This window comes from Esox lucius, chromosome 20, assembly GCF_011004845.1.
Source record: "Esox lucius isolate fEsoLuc1 chromosome 20, fEsoLuc1.pri, whole genome shotgun sequence".
Taxonomy (NCBI): Eukaryota; Metazoa; Chordata; class Actinopteri; order Esociformes; family Esocidae; genus Esox; species Esox lucius.
Genome location: NC_047588.1, coordinates 31,496,757 through 31,517,967, shown reverse-complemented (window position 1 = coordinate 31,517,967; position 21,211 = coordinate 31,496,757). Strand labels below are relative to the sequence as shown.

At 40.1% G+C, this 21,211-nt stretch overlaps 1 protein-coding gene across 1 annotated transcript in view; it reads left to right on the top strand.

Annotated features, from left to right (window-relative positions):
• Positions 1-935: 935 nt before the first annotated feature.
• nek11 (NIMA-related kinase 11) overlaps positions 936-21,211 on the top strand; it is an 84,038-nt gene continuing 63,762 nt past the window's right edge. The window contains exons 1-3 of the mRNA XM_010884640.3: positions 936-1,097; positions 1,378-1,483; positions 2,073-2,273. Coding sequence (XP_010882942.2) covers positions 2,089-2,273 — 185 coding nt within the window. The 5' untranslated portion in view covers positions 936-1,097; positions 1,378-1,483; positions 2,073-2,088. The remainder of the gene's footprint in view (positions 1,098-1,377; positions 1,484-2,072; positions 2,274-21,211) is intronic.

Below are 21,211 nucleotides of genomic sequence, written 5' to 3'. Positions count from 1 at the left end.
AACAAAGCAGCATGCCCACATTAACTACTTTCTCGGCACCTGAAGGCCTACGTGATAATGTACTACGCCCTGCATGCCCTCATGATTATGTACTACACCTACAGGACCATATGATAATATATTACACCCATAGGCCCATATGATAATGTACTACACATACAGGCCCACATGATAACATATTACACCTGCAGGCCCAAATTATAATGTACTACACCTGCAGGCCCACATGACAACATATTACACCTGCAGGCCCAAATTATAATGTGCTACACCTGCAGACCCACATGATAATATATTACACCTGCAGGCCCAAATTATTATGTACTACGCCTGCATGCCCACACCATATTATTCTATGGCAACATGCCCACACATAAGTGTTCCAATTTTAGTATTTATATTCTCATGATATTTATGTCCACCTTTCTTTGTTATATGTTAGTCCTGCTTGAGTACCTATAAAGATGAGTAAGCCTACAGATCCTGCCATGTCAGATCTTCGATGTATCTTTAATTGAAGGCCTATTCATTTTTTTAAAAAGCGTTTGTGTTTTTACATCCTATGCACACAAACACTGCCACCGAAGTGTACATTTTAAAGACTATTTGCAATGCAAACAACATGTTGTTTTTTTCAAGATTCTTTTTTTTCTCAATCAAATATTAAATAATTGAGGGCAAAACTTTTGGTATTGTAATCAAAAGTAATTATAAAACAAAATTCCATTTTGCAATCAAATACTTTCCCGTTTGTCTGCATCCCCATCCTTTGGCCATGTTGTGCAAAAAATTTGCTCTCTGTTTTTTATTTTGCTAACAGGATGGTTTTAGATGAACTCTTAAACACGATTACCGGAAATACGGCACAAATAAAAACACAATTTGTCATTATAGGGATGTTATATATTTCCATACTTCTCTTTAGTTGTGGATGAGTGTCTGCATACCTGTAGGAACTAGACCGTCGCCCATGCTTTCAACATTTGTTAAATTCAATCACGTTATCAATCTCAACCATTATCAACAACGCCTTCTCGAAACATCTTTCCGCAGCCATGCACTGTGTTATTACGTTCTGGGGACATTGGAGCAATTAGGTGAGTTATCTTGTGGACAGTGGAAATCAAATCTGTTCATAACTGGATTGGCCACCCTCTGTTTTCTATCAGAGTTAACAGTGCTCTGCATTCCTAAAAACAAGCACAGCTGGAGAGACTGGAAATGGATGTTACAATTTGCCCTTCGTTAGTTAGCCTGGTTCTCAGTCGTTTCATACAACTCTGTTCCACAATAGTTGAAATACGATAATGAACACAATTTCCATGCCCATACATAAATGAATACCTATGGATCATATGGCTCTTTACTTACACCCAGTGGAAGACAATGGTATACAATTCGAGAAAGGAGGATTCATATTACCATAGGAACACGAATAAACACGGAAGTAAATCGAGTGATGGGTGTTTTGGACTGCAAACAGGTGAGTTTTTTGACAATGGCTGTAGAATGAAATAAGTTAGTCGGGACATATTCTGCTTTTAATAATTGTAACTCCAGCTGCTGCTAAGGAAACTCTCCCCTGTAAAATACATAATAGTTATAGGTATATACTGTAGGCCTATATACATATATTAACGCGTTAACGCAAACAGTAATTGTCGCCGTTAAATATGTTTTTCTTTTTTTGAGCCCCAGAAACAGTTTGTGGTTGACTCGAGCGGGACCTGCTCGAGTAAAAATCAAGATAATCAAGATAAAAATCGAGATAAAAATATTACACAGTTGAAAAGGAAAGTTTTGAGTGAGGAACAGAAGCGCTCAATTTGCAGTGGTCTTTTAATTTTAACCCTTCTGTTCCTCACTCAAAACGTTCCTTTTCGACTTTTTTGGAAAGGAAAGAAAAAGATGCAGTGGTCTCTTATTTTTTTTACCGGAGATGTATATATATATGTGTGTGTGTGTGTGTGTGTGTGTGGGTGTGTAATATTTGTATCTTTATTGAACAAACAGGAAGATTAAACTAAAATAATGAAAAACAACATTTGTGTGTTTTGCGGATTTGTTTACAGCTACATGTAAAACAAGATGCCCAGGTTTGAGGAGCTAGCAGCCCATTCATCATGCCACTTACTGTCGCCCTCCACCTCTGTATCCCCGGACCTCGGCAGCCTGGTTGCCAAGCGATACAGTGTCCTACAGAGATTGGGCAGGGGCAGTTTTGGCAATATTTACCTCGTGCACGACATCAGATCAAGTGACAAGGAGAAACTGTGAGTATGTTTCATGTTGTTCAGTACTTGTGTTCATGTGTAAACTGTCCGGTGTCCACCTTGTCCTCGCTTAGAAATGGGGAATGTTTTCAACGTTGTTTACACCTCTCCAATCCTTTTAAAAGGGAGACCAAGTTCTAGTTTTGTAGGGGCTGGATCCGCTGTTTTTGCTACCAAATCAAAAAAGCTGTTTTGTATACATGCTCTAGGTGGCAGCATTGGCCTGGGTATACAAATGGCTGCATCACAGCACCTCACATCTATGCTCCTTCGTCCCTCATGTCCCTTGCATAGGGGATTGAATGTTTGCTCTGTAAGGCGGGGTCTGTGCTAATCAAAGACATTGAACTGCATTGCAGAACCCAAGGCTTTATCTGGAGAAACTGTAGACTCAGTACGATAAGGCTGGACTGTACTGAGTTTAATTGAATCCAGTATAATGAGTATTTCCATCAAATGGCTGATGCATAGAAATGCACCTGCCCCCCCCCCCCCCCCCCCCCCCCTGTCAAAGAAAAAACAGGCTTGGAACCTCAATTCCTAGAATTCTGACTGGCTGAATTTGGTTGTGCAGTTGCAATAACTGCATGTTGTTATGATGCAAGATCTTCAGTGGTAATATGCTGTCAACTGTTCATTCAAATGTTGCAAAATGATGTTGCTCATAGCAATGTAATGTATTTGTTGTGACATCAGCTGGCGTCAGAGTTGATTGTTTGGTGCACTTCCTGCCTTTACTTCCTGCTTTGCTCTCATGGTTACACTTGTAATGGCTGCCCGTCCCCTACCACACCATCATTGACCATCACCGTTGAATTCATTCTTATTTCGATGGGTCGAACACCGATAGTGTAGCATTACACTATCAGAGTAATCCAGAAAATCCGATTGGCTTAGATGCTTAGATGTCTTTTTTTGCACGCAAATCTGTACATGTAGTTGTGAGATAGGATTTCCCAGCGGGGATCCAGGAGAGGACATGACAAACTCCTGGCTCACTGCTCAAATGCTGGCCATCAAAACCGGAGCGGCAGTCGTATAATCTCCTGTATCTACAAATGCACACACCAGTAAGCCTAAGCTCACTGTAACTACCCACTGCAGTCCCACTGCGCTCTCACTACAAAGGGGATACATGATGAAACCGGGCCAAGCTGAGGTTTACACATGATACCTGCTGACACAGTCCAGTGAGCTCAGCCCAGAGCCCCATGTCTTTTTAAACATACAGATGCCGCAGCATGGACAGGCAGGTGTCATGCTTCACTCCTATGCCAAGCAGAAGGCTAAGAGGCTGCCTAAGCATTGCATTGTGCTGCCTCCATATGCTCTCAGCCATTAAGGAGAGAGGGATGTCTTTAATCATGGGCCAGTATTCAATTGTGGCATGTTAGCACATATTTTAATAGTAAAAAGGCCTGATAGGAAGTTATGATGACCGTGTGGGTATGATCTGCCTGTCTTTAGCTTGCTGTTGTAGTTTAGATTTTGTTCTGCACTTATCGCTACTACTGTAGCCGTGCTTTGTCTGTCGCCCTCCCTCGCATGCACGGATACACGCACATGGAGACACACAGGGACATGCAGAGACATACAGGGACAGACAGACACACATGGAGACATACAGGGCCAGACAGACACACATGGAGACATACAGGGACAGACAGACACACGCGGAGACATACAGGGCCAGACAGACACACGCGGAGACACACAGGGACATGCAGAGACATACAGGGCCAGACAGACACACGTGGAGACATACAGGGACAGACAGACACACATGGAGACATACAGGGACAGACAGACACACGTGGAGACATACAGGAACAGACAGACACACGTGGAGACATACAGGGACAGACAGACACGTGGAGACATACAGGGACAGACAGACACACATGGAGACATACAGGGACAGACACACGTGGAGACATACAGGGACAGACAGACACACATGGAGACATATGGAGGCAGACGGACACACAGACAAACAGACACACAGAGGCAGACAGACACACGGAGACAGAAGGACACACAGACAGACAGACACACAGAGGCAGATGGACACATGGAGACAGAAGGACACGGAGACAGACGGACACATGGAGATAAGCAGGGACACACACATGGAGAGAGACAGACGCACATAGACACGCAGAGACAGACAGACACGCAGAGAAAGACAGACACATGGAGACACACACAGACAGACAGACACATGAAGACACACAGAGACAGATAGACATGCAGAGACACGTGGAGTAACGCATGCATGCACTCACACTGCACTCTTCCTCTGAATCTGCAACAAATCTTGTTGATTTCAAAGAAGAAGAGACAGGGACTATAGTATGGGAGTAATGACAATGTTTTGTTAAGGAAGTCCTTGATGCTTTACTAACATTAGACTCTAAGAAATCTATAGGGGCAGATAATTTAGAACCTGGTCTGCTAAAATGTGCAGCATCCCTTATTGCTGGAGCAGTAACACATTTTATATTTGACATTGTCTTTAGGAATTATTCCAAAATATTTGAAATCGGGGTTTGTGTTTCCTCTCCATAAGGGGGTTGACAGTCGTGATCTCAACAGTTATCTGCCAATTTCAAGGCTTCCTTGTTAAGCTAAGATTCTTGAGTCATTGGTAAATGTGCAGCTTATCTCCTTCTTGACTGAGAAATGTATTTTAAATGTAAATCAGTCTGGTTTTAGACCTCGGCATACAGTGGCACTGTCACTGCATCTACACTAGTTGTAAATAATCTTGTTGATGATCTGGATGCTAAAATGACTTGTGCTGCATTGTTCATTGGCTTCTCTGAGAACTTTAATACTGTTGATCATGGTATCTTGTTTAGGAAATTGTCATCAATAGGGATTAGCTCTGCTGCATGTTCTTGATTTCATGACCTTATCTTAGGTCTGATCTTCTTTAGGTACACAGAGGTGTTCCTTAGGGATCAGTCTTAGGACCTGTTCTTTTTACGACATCAAATGCTATTGATCAATCTGTAAATAGTTGTGTTTTTCACTTTTATGTAGACAACACTGTTCTCTATGCTTGGCTCCAAAAAAATCAATGTAGCTATGTCCAGTTTACAGTCTGGTTTTAAAGCTGGGCAGGAAGCACTTAACAATTTAAAGCTTGTACTTAATACTAGCAAAACCAAATACATGCTTTTTTTTATATCACATCGAAAGATCTCACCTGGCTTGCATCTTCACTCTTTGGATGGTTCTATAATTGAACGGGTCTCTGCATACAAATACCTGGGAATTTGGATTGACAGTGACCTGTCATTTAAGAAGCATACAAATTAGCTTGTTAACAAGCTTAAGGGTAAAGTGGGTTTCTTCTATAGAAATAGATCTTGCTTTTCTGAGGCATACAAGAAGCATTTTTCAGTCAACTTTCCTGCCTGTTCTTGACTATGGTGATACAATATACCAATGTGCATATGATTTAACTCTGAAGTCACTTGATTCAGTTTATCATAGTGCCCTTCGTATTATTACATCACAGTGTTATAATACTCATCACTGCATCCTTTACCAGAAAGTTGGCTGGTAAAAGTGCACAGATGCCTTCATTACTAATTTTTTTTATATAAAGCCCTATTACACAGGCTTCTGACATACTTAACCTCTCTGTTGACACCTAGGTTATCTGGCTACAATAAAAGATCACAGAGTTGGTTAGTGTTACAGACACTTTTTGTAACTACTGAGTTGGGTAGTTCTTCCTTTTCACATATAGCACCTCATGTGTGAGATAGGATCCAATTGGCGCTTTGTTTGGATTCCTTGGAGTCCATGTGTCAATAAAAAAAAAGTTAGATTTTTATAGTAAGAAATGTGTTTTAATTGATTGTGATAGCTAATGTCCCCAAAAGACCAAGAGAAGCTCATCCATGCTTTTATCTCTAGTAGGGTTGACTACTGTAATGGCTTCTTAACTGGACTCCTGAAAAAAAATTGTTAAACATCTGCAGCTCATTCAGAATGCTGCTGCTAGAATGTTAACCAGTACCAAGAGAACAGAGCACATCACTCTAGTTCCCTAAATCTTTGCATTGGCTTCCAGTCAGTTACAGAATAGATTTCAAAGTGGTGCTTTTTGTTTAGAAATCTCTGAATCGTTTAGGACCCAAATGCATTTCTGATATGTTTGAAATATATAAACCGAGCAGGGCTCTTAGATCCATGAACACAGGTCAGCTAGTAGAGTCCAAACTAAACATGGAGAAGCTGCGTTTTGCTCTTGTGCTGTACACAACTGGAATAAACTACCAGAACATCTTAGACTTCTTTTCACGTGCCTATGACTGAGCCCTTAAACTTAACCACATGGTTTAGCCTTATAGCTTCCTATGTTTTTATCAAATTTTTAATCTCTAGATGTTTTCATTTGAGTACAAACCCGATTCCAAAAAAGTTGGGACGCTGTATAAATTGTGAGTAAAAAAGGAATGGAATAATTTACAAATCTCATAAACTTATATTTAATTCACAATAGAATATAGATAACATATCGAATGTTGAAAGTGAGACATTTTGTAATGTCATGCCAAATATTGGCTCATTTTGGATTTCATGAGAGCTACATATTCCAAAAAAGTTGGGACAGGTAGCAATAAGAGACCCGAAAAGTTAAATGTACAGATAAGGAACAGCTGGAGGACCAATTTGCAACTTATTATGTCAATTGGCAACATGATTGGGTATTAAAAGAGCCTCTCAGAGTGGCAGTGTCTCTCAGAAGTCAAGATGGGCAGAGGATCACCAATTCCCCCAATGCTGCAGTGAAAAATAGTGGATCAATATCAGAAAGGAGTTTCTCAGAGAAAAGTTGCAAAGAGTTTGAAGTTATCATGATCTACAGTGCATAACATCATCCAAAGATTCAGAGAATCTGGAACAATCTCTGTGCGTAAGGGTCAAGGACGGAAAACCATACTGGATGCCCGTAATCTTCGGGCCCTCAGACGGCACTGCATCACATACAGGAATGATACTGTAATGGAAATCACAACATGGGCTCAGGAATACTTCAAGAAAACATTGTCGGTGAACACAATCCACCGTGCCATTCGCCGTTGCCGGCTAAAACTCTATAGGTCAAAAAATAAGCTGTATCTAAACAGGATCCAGAAGCGCAGGCGTTTTCTCTGGGCCAAGGATCATTTAAAATGGACTGTGGCAAAGTGGAAAAGTGTTCTGTGGTCAAAGTTAATTTTGGAAAACTGGGACGCCATGTCATCCGGACTAAAGAGGACAAGGACAATCCAAGTTGTTATCAGCGCTCAGTTCAGAAGCCTGCATCTCTGATGGTATGGGGTTGCATGAGTGCATGTGGCATGGGCAGCCTACACATCTGGAAAGGCACCATCAATGCTGGTATTTATATCCAAGTTCTATAACAACATATGCTCCCATCCAGATGTTGTCTCTTTCAGGGAAGACCTTGCATTTTCCAATATAACAATGCAAGACCACATTCTGCATCAATTACAATGTCACGGCTGCATAGAAGTAGGATCCGGGTACGGAAACGGCCAGCCTGCAGTCCAGATCTTTCACCCATAGAAAACATTTGGCGCATCATAAAGAGGAAGGTGCGACAAAGAAGACCTAAGACAGTTGAGCAACTAGAAGCCTGTATTAGACAAGAATAGGACAACATTCCTATTCATAAACTTGAGCAACTTGTCTCCTCAGTCCCCAGACATTTGCAGTCTGTTATAAAAAGAAGAGGGAATGCCACACAGTGGTAAACAAGGCCTTGTCCCAACTTTTCTGAGATGTGTTGATGCCATGAAATTGTAGTGTCCCAACTTTTTTGGAATTGGGTTTGTATTTGTTTTAATGTAATTTTACTTTAATATATTTTTCTTTGTAAAGCACATTGAATTGCTTCGATGTATGAATTGTGCTTTATAAATAAACTTGCTTGCTTGCTAATGTCAGTCTGTATGTAAATTGTACATACTTGGTATTTAATTGTTGTTTTATTCTTGGATTTATCTTCCCAGGGCACAGTTGTTAATGAGGACAAGGTCTCAGTATGTCTCCCTGGTTAAATAAAAGTTGAATAAAAGAAAAGAAAATGGCAGAAAGAGAAAGGAAAGGGAGAGCGAACTAGCCCTTTCAGAGAGAGTGAGCAGTGTGAATTAGAGATGTCACCCAGGGGCAAGTGGTGTAATGCCACAGGTCGTTATGCCCACACTAGAGGCTCAAGGCCAGGCATTCAACTCATTATTACTGCCCAGCCGTGCCAACTAACACCCTGACCCTGCCATCACTACCACCGCCATAGGCCAGACAGCTCATCTCTCTCACAACACACATGAGCAGGTTGGCTACTGGCAGAGGAAATCCACTCGATGTAAATGTATTCCCTGAGTTTTTTCTCAGACTGATTCATTACAATAGCAAATGTCTGTTTTATACTGTAGCAAAGTCATGTCAAGATTTATGAGAGCTGCGTAGGTGAGGGTTTTGTCACATTGCATCTGCTTGTTACTGTACGCTCATGTACATTCATGTGTGCATATGTGTGTTCTTTCAGGTTCATTTCTTATGCAGTTTGATCCCATCAATCAGTACCTGAATTTGCTTTGTTCTGCTCTCCAGGGCACATGGCTCCAGCATTCCAGGTGCAGCATTTTTCCTGTTTGGTTCATCCAGAATTCCACAATACTTTAAGATTTCACTATACAGCAGAATTCAGTCTAATCAGCCCACCTACAACTGATTGTTGGTGCCTTGGATTTTAGCTACAGTATATTTGGGATACAGGATATATGCCAGGAATTTGTTTATAGCAGTGCATTCACATACGGTACACATCCATTCATTCCCTATCTCACACCCACACTACACAAGCCTGTACACTCTCAATATGATGTGAGATCATTTTGATGTATATTATGGTTTGGTGAAGACTTGCCATTTCCTTTACCAAATATGACATCCAATATTCCAAACATGGCACTAAAAATAAATATAAAATCATCATCTGCATGATGATCAATGTTATCACTCAGCTCATGACTCATAGCTACTTTTAGTAAGAGGGGTTTCTGAATGTCTGATGTTTTTTCCTCAGGGGATTCATTCTTTATTACCTGGGCTGTCTGTCAAAGTGCCAGTTCCCTGTCTGAGAGGGCTGATAGGGTTCTTTTATCATGGAGACCAATGTTTGTCAGGCAGCTATTTATCACATATGCAGTAAACATTCACCTGCATATGGGGTTTTGAATGACAGAATTTTATCCAACCTCAATTCTACCTGTCTGTAGTTATCATCTACCATGCATTAGTAGTCTTGATTTACCCCAAAAGATCTATGACATACAGGTACTTTTCATGATAATTTTTTTTAATGATAAATTGCATTTAACTGTATTAGTGTTAACAAAATGTATTATTACCAGTTCTTAGAATTGTAAACACAATTTTTAAATGTAAATTTGTCCTTAACCTAAATGTAAGTTAATGCAACAAAGTCCTATTTTTGTTTCCAACTTGAAAGATAAAGTTTACCTGCTGGATATTCCCTGACCTAAATACAGTTTGTGTTCTATAATGAAGTTAATATTAAATGGCCTTCATTTCAGAAGAAATTTCACACAAATCCTTTTGGCAAAACGTATTACATTCAGTGGATATCAATCTACATGCCCTTATTAAAAATGTAGCTGTTGTTAATATGAAGTCTGAAATCAAGTCAAATCCTCTCAGAGCTTTTTGTCACCTTTTAGAAAATGTTGTAACCAAAAATAATGAAAAAGAAAAGGCTGATTTCTCAGAAAATGTAAACGGTCTGTGGTTAGGTTGCATAAATGTGTACATCCTATGTAATGAGTCTTGTATTTTTGTTAAGATTTGACAAATCACATTCCAAAAAATCTCTACGGTAATTTGCCATCACCTGAAATCAGTTATTGATTCACTTCACTTAAGTGATACTGATTAATCCAAAATAAAATGATTTGGTGTTCCTGAAGGATTTCCTTGAAAGGTTCTTGGTTGCCTACTGCATAATGGCCATAATCTACAATGAGCCAACAGAAAGGTACAGAAGAAAGGATATAAAGGCATTTTGAAGGCATTACATTTATCATGGAACACTGTGAAGACCATCATTAGGAAGTGGAGGATTGATGGCAACACCAACATTGCCAAGCTCAGGACGTACCTGCAAAATGTATGGGAGGACACAGAAAAAAGTCATCAGGGAGGCTACCAAGAAGCCAAAAGCAACCTTAAAGGAGCTGCAAGAATTTCTGCCAGAAGCTGGGCACTCCCTACTCATTACAACCATTGCACGTATTCTCCTCAAGTCAGAACTGTGGGGTCGGGTGGCAAGATGGAAGTAAATTCGTACAAATAAAAACAACCATACAATATACAAGCCCATAAACAGGACATTTAGCAAGATAACACATTAAATCTTCTAAAATCATGTGTGAAAATGTGTTGTTGTCGGATAAGCCCAAGGTTTAAAAGGTTTGACCTTAATTCCAAAAAATGTTTTGTGCAAAGCCACCACGGCTCATCACCAAGGTACTGTTACACCACAGAGGTGACAAATATGTGATATTTGTCCCCCTGACCCATGGATTATGGCCTGCAACACTCTTCAGCTCAGCCCTTTTGTATTTGTTGTTCACTGTAATTAAGATGCCCATTAGTGCTGCCATAACAACAGCTACTTTTCCTGGAGTCCAAACATAAATCAGAGCACAAAACACATTTTACTTGCAAGTCTTTTAGCAAACACTCTTAACCAGAGTCGTGAGTGCATGCATTGTTTTTGTTTTGGGAATCATATATTTTTGAATAAATGTTTTTGTTTGGCAAAATAAAGAATAATAAATATGATGTGCATTTGCACAGCATGAAAAGGTGACCTTAGTCGGGGTTAATACATTTAAGGCCCCGTCAACAAGTGGATTCCTCTTGAACTGTGAATATGTGATCCCATTCAATACGCCAGGTGACTTCTCAAAATGAGAAGAAAGGTGTTTTCTGGTATGGGACCAACAGCCAGCTGCTTCTGGGTCCAGTTGTTTAACATCAGCTCAAGACAAATGGACAGGCCTTCCTTGCCTTTATTATGAAGCCTCCCCTTAACGTTTAATTGGCGTGTTAAAGTGATTAACTTGAATAAGGAGCAATGCGTTCTATTCTGTCTATTTCATAAACAAGAGTGACAGGCATAAATTGTTTCCCCCCCATTTATTTATACATTTTCCCTCACAACTTCACTGTGTGCAACGTTCTGGAAAAGTAATGATTGCTCCTTTAATTAACTTTGCTGTCAATAGTCATTGTGAATTACATCCAATACTTGTGTTTGCACAGAAAGTATTTATTAACACTGATCTGGTTTGATATTGCAGATTTAAAAAAAACACATTTATATAACCTTCTTTTATTCATATTTAATTAAACCTGTCCACCTGTATTAAAAAGAACATGTTTTCCATCTCAGGCCAGCACTCCACATCGATTTAGCAACATCCCTACTAACTTTCCCACCACCCAAGATCTTTCTCTTGATGAAGACAGATAATTGGTTGTCACTGATGCAGGAATGGAATTGTAAGGGGGAAATGAATGAATTGAATTAATAAAGAAGCCATGGTTGCGTATTGGAGACTGACTACTTTTAGTTGAATTTACTGGTGGCTCCAGTGGGTCAGAGATTCCCAGGTCTCTGACACTGTGATAGTGCAGGGTTTCTATGTGTGCTAAAGGCCAAGGCTGGCCTCTCCCAGGTTTGAAGTGTGCCTCCCAACTGGGATTTTCAGATCTCTCCTCAGGTTTTAAATAGGATTTAGATCTGTAATCATTGCAAGCCACATCAGAACAGCACAGCATTTTGTCTTGAAACATTTCTGGGTGCTGGACATTTGTTTGGGTTCATTGTCATGCTGGAAAACTAAGGCTTTCTGGCTCAGAATTCTAAAACTGGGTTTGACATAGTGCTCCTTGATATTCTCCTGAATTCATGATGTCATGAAGATGTTCAAGGCACCTAATACCAGAGGCAGCAAAGCATCCCCAAAACATCACTGAATCTCCTCTGTGTTTGACCGTGGGGAATTAGTTATTTTCTTTGAAGGTTTAACTTAGTTTTCTGTAAATATATAGATGGTTTGCTTTACCAAAAAACTCTCATTTGGTCTCATCTATCCACTGCAGATGTCCCAGAAGGATTGTGGCATGTTCAGGTGTGTTTGGGCAGAATGCAATCAAGCTTTATTATGTCTCTCAGCAGTGGCGTCCCCCTGAACCTCCTGCCATACAACCCCTTTTCATTGAGTTGGCGACTGATGGTGAACGTTCAAGTTATACTACCTTGTGTCTGAAAGTCATCTTGAATATCTGTGGCAGTTGATTGAGGTGCCTTTTTCAACATTCAAACAATCCCATTGCAGTTATCTCATTCAAGTAATCTCTTGTGGCCATTTTCATGTAGGTTGGCTACATTGGCATGGGCCTTTACCTATAAAGAACATCAAGGTCTCTGGTATATATGGACTTGTAGCCTTGAAAATGTCTATGCTTGGTAAAATTTATTTAAATATAAATATCTTTACACAAAAGTCACACACAACAAGATAATTTGTGTTTTTCTCTATTCAAATTGGTTGATTAGGTGATTTTCATATTGCAGACACCTGCAACTCCTACATTAGGACATTTTACTTTTTAATTGTATAAAATGTTCTGAGTTTCATTTGTTTCATTTTATTTTCGCTTGGATATTGTGTGTTTAAATTTCAGGCTGTAAGCCAACAAAAGGTGCACATTTTGAAAGGGTGTGCTGACTTTCTATAACCCACTGCAAATACAACGGCTCTGACTTTCTTCACATTTTGTTGTGTAATAGGATTCTGGATTTTCAATACGTGGAGACAGTGAAGGGGTCCAAATACTTTCTGAATACATTGTACACTCTCAAAAATAGAAGTACCAGTGTGTACTTAAAAGGATACAAAGGCTTGTCGCTGGGGGGGTACCTTTTTGAGAGACAATTGTGTACCCTTTGGTGTTCTTTCTTTTGTTTAAATTCACTTTGTACCCATCCATCCATCCATCGTCTTCCGCTTATCCGGGGCCGGGTCGCGGGGGCAGCAGTCTAAGCAGGGATGCCCAGACTTCCCTCTCCCCAGACACTTCCTCTAGCTCTTCCGGGGGGACACCGAGGCGTTCCCAGGCCAGCCGGGAGACATAGTCCCTCCAGCGTGTCCTAGGTCTTCCCCGGGGTCTCCTCCCGGTGGGACGGGACCGGAACACCTTCCCAGGAAGGCGTTCCGGAGGCATCCGAAAAAGATGCCCAAGCCACCTCAGCTGACCCCTCTCGATGTGGAGGAGCAGTGGCTCTACTCTGAGCTCCACCCGGGTGACCGAGCTTCTCACCCTATCTCTAAGGGATCGCCCAGCCACCCTGCGGAGAAAGCTCATTTCGGCCGCCTGTATCCGGGATCTTGTCCTTTCGGTCATGACCCAAAGCTCATGACCATAGGTGAGAGTAGGAACGTAGATTGACTGGTAAATCGAGAGCTTCGCCTTGCGGCTCAGCTCTTTCTTCACCACGACAGACCGATACATCGACTGCATTACTGCAGAAGCTGCACCGATCCGTCTGTCAATCTCCCGTTCCATCCTTCCCTCACTCGTGAACAAGACCCCTAGATACTTAAACTCCTCCACTTGAGGCAGGCACTTTGTACCATTTCTGTTAATCAAAAGGTTATCTTCCGTCCCCATAAAGACCAACATTGTACCTTTTTAGGAAACATTCTTCAAAGGTGTACCTGTAAGTGCAGAACTTGTTTCATACCTCCATTTTTGAGTGTGTAAATACACACAGACACATGCTTCGGTTTTACTATTAACCTGAGGAGCAGCAATTTAGTGCCATTAACATTTTACCTAAACCCAATGTTAACTCAAACCTAACCTTAACATCAATAACCTAATCTTAACCTAAACCTAACTCCTAAACCTAATGCTTAATGCCTAAACCTTACCCTAATTCTAAGTCTAATTCTAATCCTTAACCCTAAACTTAACCCAGAGTCAGATAACGATTCTTGTCAAAGTGATGACCGGCAATGTTATTCCTTCTGCAAGCTTTTTTTGGTTTTATTATCTTGTTTTATTTAGTATCTCTTTCCTCACTCAGACAGTAAAACAGGAACATACATATATACACACACAAACACGGTTTATTTACAAACACACACTACCGGTAGAAATAAACACATCTATATCTATACTTTATGTACAGAGACACACAAAAACACACACACAAACATACATTAGCTGTTCTCCCTTCAGTCTTTATCTCTCTTCTTTACTCGTTCCACTTTTCATCTCCATCTCACTATTGCGTTCTTCCCTCCTGCTGTATTCCTCCCTTCCATCACTCTTGTTTTAATTGCCTTCGTTTTGCCTCCCGTATCTAGACTGGTGAGGCTCCCTCTCGCCGTTCTGTCACTTTCAGGGACTCCCCTCTTTGATTCCCCCCTCTGCCTTGTTCGGTATGTGTTCTGAACCTCTGGGACCCATCAAAACATAGGACATTGGGATTCTGGGATGTTAACCGCGAGACAGACAACATTTGCAACATATACCAGTTCCTTTTCCATAGCAAGGGATTTCTCATCTTCGTTTTTCTATCACTGCTTTTTTTTTTTTTTTTTTACAAACCAGTTAGGGGTGTACAGTATGTAGAGAGGCATTCGAAAGCTACAAATATTTTATTCAAACACCTTCATATCAGTGGCGTAGGCAGAAACCTGGCCTAGCAAAGCAGGCGCCATCATAATAATCAACGTGGTTCACAGCCCAAGGCGTATACGCCTGGGCTTATTGCTTGAGACATTATTTCATCATCGTCCGAAGAGTCACTGAGTTCCCTTTCAAAGGACAACAACGGCAGATTATTGAGACGGGCAGTCAACGTGCAAGATCCGATTGATGTTTTGATCCGGCCCGTGGTAGAGAACGGTCTCTCAACACCACACAAAGTCATAGGAAGGGTAACGATAGCTCCTAGCAGTCGATTGACGTTCGGGAAAATGTCAGGGCTGCAACAACTTCAATAAGGGAAGGGAATTCATGACCTCCCTCCACTTTCCGAGGCAGTGGCTGAATTAACACAGTTAATATAGCGTCCTCAACAGAGATATGGCAGTAATCACATGAGGCCTGAAGAGATTATTTCTGTGCAAAAGTCCTAGATCCTGGCAGAGAGGACGCTGTGGCTCTCATTATTCCATATTGATCCTCCTGGAACGGCGTGTGCAGCTTTGTTAGCTGCCTGTCCAGGATGTCAACCCACAGTTGTCTCAGGTCATCATCAATCTTCAAATTTGTTTACTTTGCCAAAACTAGTGGTGACCACAGAGTCAGTCTGTCCTGGGGGCACCCTTCTTGTTGGGACCCTGTAGTGACATCCCAGCTAATAATGTCATGTTCTTCCATCAGTTCATCAGTCAACTTACTCTTGATCAAAATCACAACTGGAATTGTCTCTAAAAACTCTCTTTAAGTCCCTCAATGAGGTGTATGCAGTCTATGAGTGAGAGTGTGGGGCTCTGTAAACCCTTGTTTCAAATCCTTTGCCAAATATAACAAGATAAACAGAAACTTTTATAACAAACAGAAACTTTTTGGTTTGAATCTGTTGGAGAAGTGACTGAGCTTCCACTTTCATTTGACCACTGTTTTCAGCAAACTCCGCAAGTGCTTCCAAAATAACATCAAATAAAGTAAGTATCTTACTAACCGATCCTGACTGAGCTCCAATGTGTGCCTATGGAATGTTCCAGTTCCATGCAGTGGCGATTGCGATGGAGCACTTTCTGTAATTCCATGAACCTTGCATGTCTGTTGGATCCTTGTCATGAAACTGTGTATAGCGTTCACTGTGTCAAATAAGGTGCTTATGTGGCCGGACACTGTTGTTGCTGTGCAGAGGACCAGATTCAGGTGGCGAGAATTGCAATGCACGTAAACAGCATCCGGAAAAGTCTTAGTTAGCATTGCCAGCGCACCCCCTTTTTTCCCTGACATCACTGAGGCGCCATCAAGGCATCACTGAGGCGCTGTCTCCTTGTGGACATGTCTGATACAAACAGCAACAGGTTCATGCTTTGATTCATCCTTGTACTCATATGCTATAATAGCATAGTAAGTGCTTGTTGATTCACAGAGCTCTGGTATTATTGTTCGCATTAGTAGGGAGGCAGGTGACTCAAGCTCGAGTTGAGTCACCTCACTACTGACTCAACAGAAGGGGTAAAATTAAGACACCCAAATTGAATGCTTCTGTTCCTCACTCAAAACTTTCCTTTTCAACTTTTTTGGAAAGGAAAGAAAAAGGTGCAGTGGTCGCTTAATTTTCCCCGGAGCCGTATGTTGTGAAGGTGGGGCGGCGGGATAGCATTTGATTCTGATGCAACCAATTCGATTTCAAGTTCCTCCTACAGCCCTTTTCGACATTTTTGATTTGTTTGAAAGCAATTCAAACAACATATCAAATGTATTACATTTCTTTAGTAAAAAAAAATGCATTTGTTAAGCCAACCTTATTGTGTGGGCCAGTACTCAAACTGGCAGGGCCTAGGCCCAGCCTTGGCTTCCCCTCTGCTTCATATCAGCCAGGTTATGGGCGAGACCACATTTTATTTTGTATTTTTTACCATAATGGTGTTTCAATCCCCAATAAAAGTTCTGGGTCAATATTTCTGGGTCACATATTTCTGACTTGACCCAATGACACGAGAGAATAAATGAATTGGGACATCCTACATGCTAAGTTATTCTATGCAGTAACAGCTCAATAGTCAATGTCGTGCAAGTGGTGGTGTTAAGTACATTCCATTTGCAACAACATTTTTGACGTGAAAATGTATTTTGAAGCCGTATTAAAATGCATTTTTCAAAACCTGTGAAAGTAAAAAGATGAAATGTAATTACCTACGTATTGGTTATATCACATTTAGGTGAAACACATTTTATAGATATACATTACCAAAATACATTTCTTCTTACAGTCACAAATATGGTCTATCATACTAAGACAAACTTGGTAAGACAACTACTTGCCACCACTGATATTATGATCCTGTTTGGTGTAGTGGTTTGTGTGCCTGACTCGGTAACATAAGGTTGCAGGTTTGAACCTCGCTGATGCTGTTTTATATTTATATATGCATTAAAAACATATATTTAAGTGGCCAATTTCAAACGTTTGGACATATGCAGCGGGGAGAACAAGTATTTGATACACTGCCGATTTGCATGTAGAAGTCTGTAATTTTTATCATAGGTACAATTCAACTGTGAGTGATGGAATCTAAAACAAAAATCCAGAAAATCACACTGTATGATTTTTAAGTAATTAATTAGCATTTTATTGCATGACATAAGTATTTCATACATCAGAAAAACACAATTGAATATTTGGTACAGAAACCATTGTTTGCAATTACAGAGATCATATGTTTCCTGTAGTTCTTGACCAGGTTTGCACCTTCTCCAGATCCTTCAGGTTTTGGGGCAATATGGACTTTCAGCTCCCTCCAAAGATATTCTATTGGGTTCAGGTATGGAGACTGGCTAGGCCACTCCAGGACCTTGAGATGCTTCTCAAGGTCCTTAGTTGCACTGGCTGTGTGTTTCGGGTCGTTATATTAGGTTTCTCAACTAGAATAACTGACCTTGTGGAAAAAATACATAAAATATATACGTAGCTCAGGGTTTACGTTAGTCGGTAAATACTGGCTTTTTGCCGGCATCAGATGTAAAGTAGTTGTCTGGCAGATGAAAATATCAACAGCCAAAATGTTTGGTGGGAAATATGCCAAATAAATAGATTAATGGCATACTAAATAGCCTAATATTGTGTGACCTATAAGATCTGTTGGCAAGAAAACGGCGATCTTTTGTCGAGCAGAGTTGATCTAACAAATATAAGAGACTGATTCTCTATTAAATAATAATGTTGCGAAATTAGGCTACATTATCGGCCATTGCAAAACATTTCTAAATATACTGAAATTTAGAAGCAAATGAGTTTCAGTAAAATGATCTGCGCCTGTAACTTTGGGCAGAGCTGTCAAACGCTCTTCTGCACCCATGGCCTAGACATCCCATGGAAAATGATATAATTCGCATGGTATTTGTTGAGACGTTTCTAACATTGGCTTCAAAATCCCTTATTCAGTTTGGAAACTTGATTTTGTAATCCAAATATTGTGCAAAAGGATAGTTGCCTATAAAATAATTGTGATCTGGCTCAAATTATTGTGATCAGTTGTAGCCTATATCCTCAGTTTAAAGTTCAGTTCCAGATTTATTTGTTTATTTAGGAAATTTCTTTGACTTAGATGTTCAGTTCAACAGTTATCCTGTTGTCCTCCAAACTATCATTATTATATTGACCTTTAAAAATCCACTATTGGTCGACCTCTAAAATGAACCCAGACAAGATGCTCTCTAACTGACCATGAAAATCACATTTCAAGCTCAGTTTCTTTGCCAATATGTTTTATAAGATGTAGCTTTTCATCTAAGTAGATACCCAGGTGCCTGTAAGAGGAGACCCCTTCTATAACGTGTCCGTGTCCGTTTACGGATAGAATTTTCCAATGACTCATCTTGTCTATGGAATATAAAACATGTCAAAAAAGTTTATGGTCGTATATTGAGGGCCGTGGTTGCAAGTCTGATCCTGTAGAAGTGTAATGTACCTCATCAAACTTTCAACAATTGCGGAGAACTAATCGTCTTCTTGAAATAGGGTTTTTCCATTAGATTGAGGGACTTATTCGACCAATGGTGTTGGTTGTAGAACTGCAAATGTAATTGACTGGTCAAGATTCGAAGACCCACCCCCTCTTGCTTGCGTAATGAATTTTCACTTAGGAACCTCAAAATACAGAACTTATCCACGTTGTAAACATGTCAAAATTCCAAGAGTGGGCAAAGAATGATAAGCCCGTGCATTTTAGCCTAAATTGTTGCGGTAAAGCTCTAAATCTGAAAATAAAACACGCTTGCTGTTCAAGTTGAATTTATACAACACATGTTTGGTTACAGCATTGCGAGTTTGTAAAATGTGTTCGAACTTCATTGTACAAGCTTATCAAATATTGCTTGCAAGCACAAACTAAATGTACAGACTTGTGAAGATAAGTTTGCAAGCATCTACCTAAATGTACAAGTTTGAAAAATGTAATTACAGATTTGAGCATCAGACTTGCGACCTTGTCCCTCAATATACGACAACACATTTTGTAACTCAAATGCATGGGTATTTGACATGTTTAATATTCCAAACTTGTCTTTTATAAGGTTTGAAAAAAAATACTTTCTGGCATTCAGCACAAGCTTTGGATAGAAACCATGCTCAAAAGTTAAAGGCACAGGAATATACAATTGTATAAAGATGTATATTGACCTATGCCAACTTTAGAAGAGATTGGCAATCTACACCCAATTAAGAATCTCTCATTTTCAGCCATCTATTTCCTGTTTTTGAGAAGGGCAAACGCTCCTCTAGCGTGAACCATATATTTTTTTACAGTACATATTATGGGGGCGGAAACCTTTCTATTGTAAAATAAATTTACCCAGGTAATGAAATTAGATGGAAATTTGCTCAAGAGAATACAAAAGAACTGTACTGCTTGGTCAGGATTTTACTTACATTGCAAGAAAGAGGTCATGGCTGTAGATATTTGTGTAATTGAAAAAAAAGAAATGCAATACTGTTCATGTTTGTATAATGGTCTTGGGAGAGTTGAAGATTGGAACATGTTTTACTACTATCAGAAAATTATTTTTTCACATCCAACCTGGAAGTCAGTCAAATCCTAATGTGAGCACCAGCTCACTTGCCTGACAACCTCAAGTAGCTTTTGCAGGTATCAGACCTTGTCAGAGGGAGTCACTAGACAAGTCCTTGCTGACAATGCCACCCCCAACCTTGGGTGGTACTGGCCAATATGCATCTCCACATAGCCACTGGCAAAGTCAGGGCTAAAACCTAGACTGTATTTGATAGCTTGACATTTTTTTTTACAAACTGGATGTCCTGAAATTAAAGCAACTGATATATAACCCTGTTTCCAAAAAAGTTGGGACACTGCGTAAAGTGCAAATAAAAACAGATGTGCAAGTCATTTATCCCTATATTTAATTGAAAATAGTACAAACATATCAAATGTTGAAACAGAGATTTTTATTGTTTTTGGAAAAATACACAAGTTTTTTGAATTTCAAAAAAGTGGGACAGATGCATGTTTACCAGTGTGTTGCATCACCTCTTTTTTTTAACAATACTGTGGAAAACTCAACACTGCGGACTAATAAAGATTAATCTACCTGAGTTACCTGAATTAATACTGCACACAATACTGCGTTAATTCATCAGTGCCAGATGTCGAGGTGATAGTGTCGAGGCAACTATTATAAGCTAAACACCAAGAGATATTATTGGTGAAATAGTTTCCTTCATGACTAATTTCCTTTCTCTAAGAACTAGTTCATTTATGGTGTTCGACTGCCGTCGTTTTGACCGAATGTCCTATAGCACTGTAGCTATTTACTGTGTGTTTGCAATTTAAGTACATATTGTAACATTGTTAGGAATATTATTTTAATCATTGTTACAGGGACCATACACTTATTCACACACATTCACATTCAAACGCTCACGGTCATACACACACCCACTTACTCATTGTTGTGGAAATTCTTGAACTGATGTATACTTGGTCCTATACATGTATGAATGGGTTACTAGTTAAAGGTACGGAGTCCCCATGTTCAGATTAGAAAAGGAATGTGGGGGGATCTGGGGTTTTGCCTAAAGGGCATCCTTGACCGGCACCAGCGGATTAGAG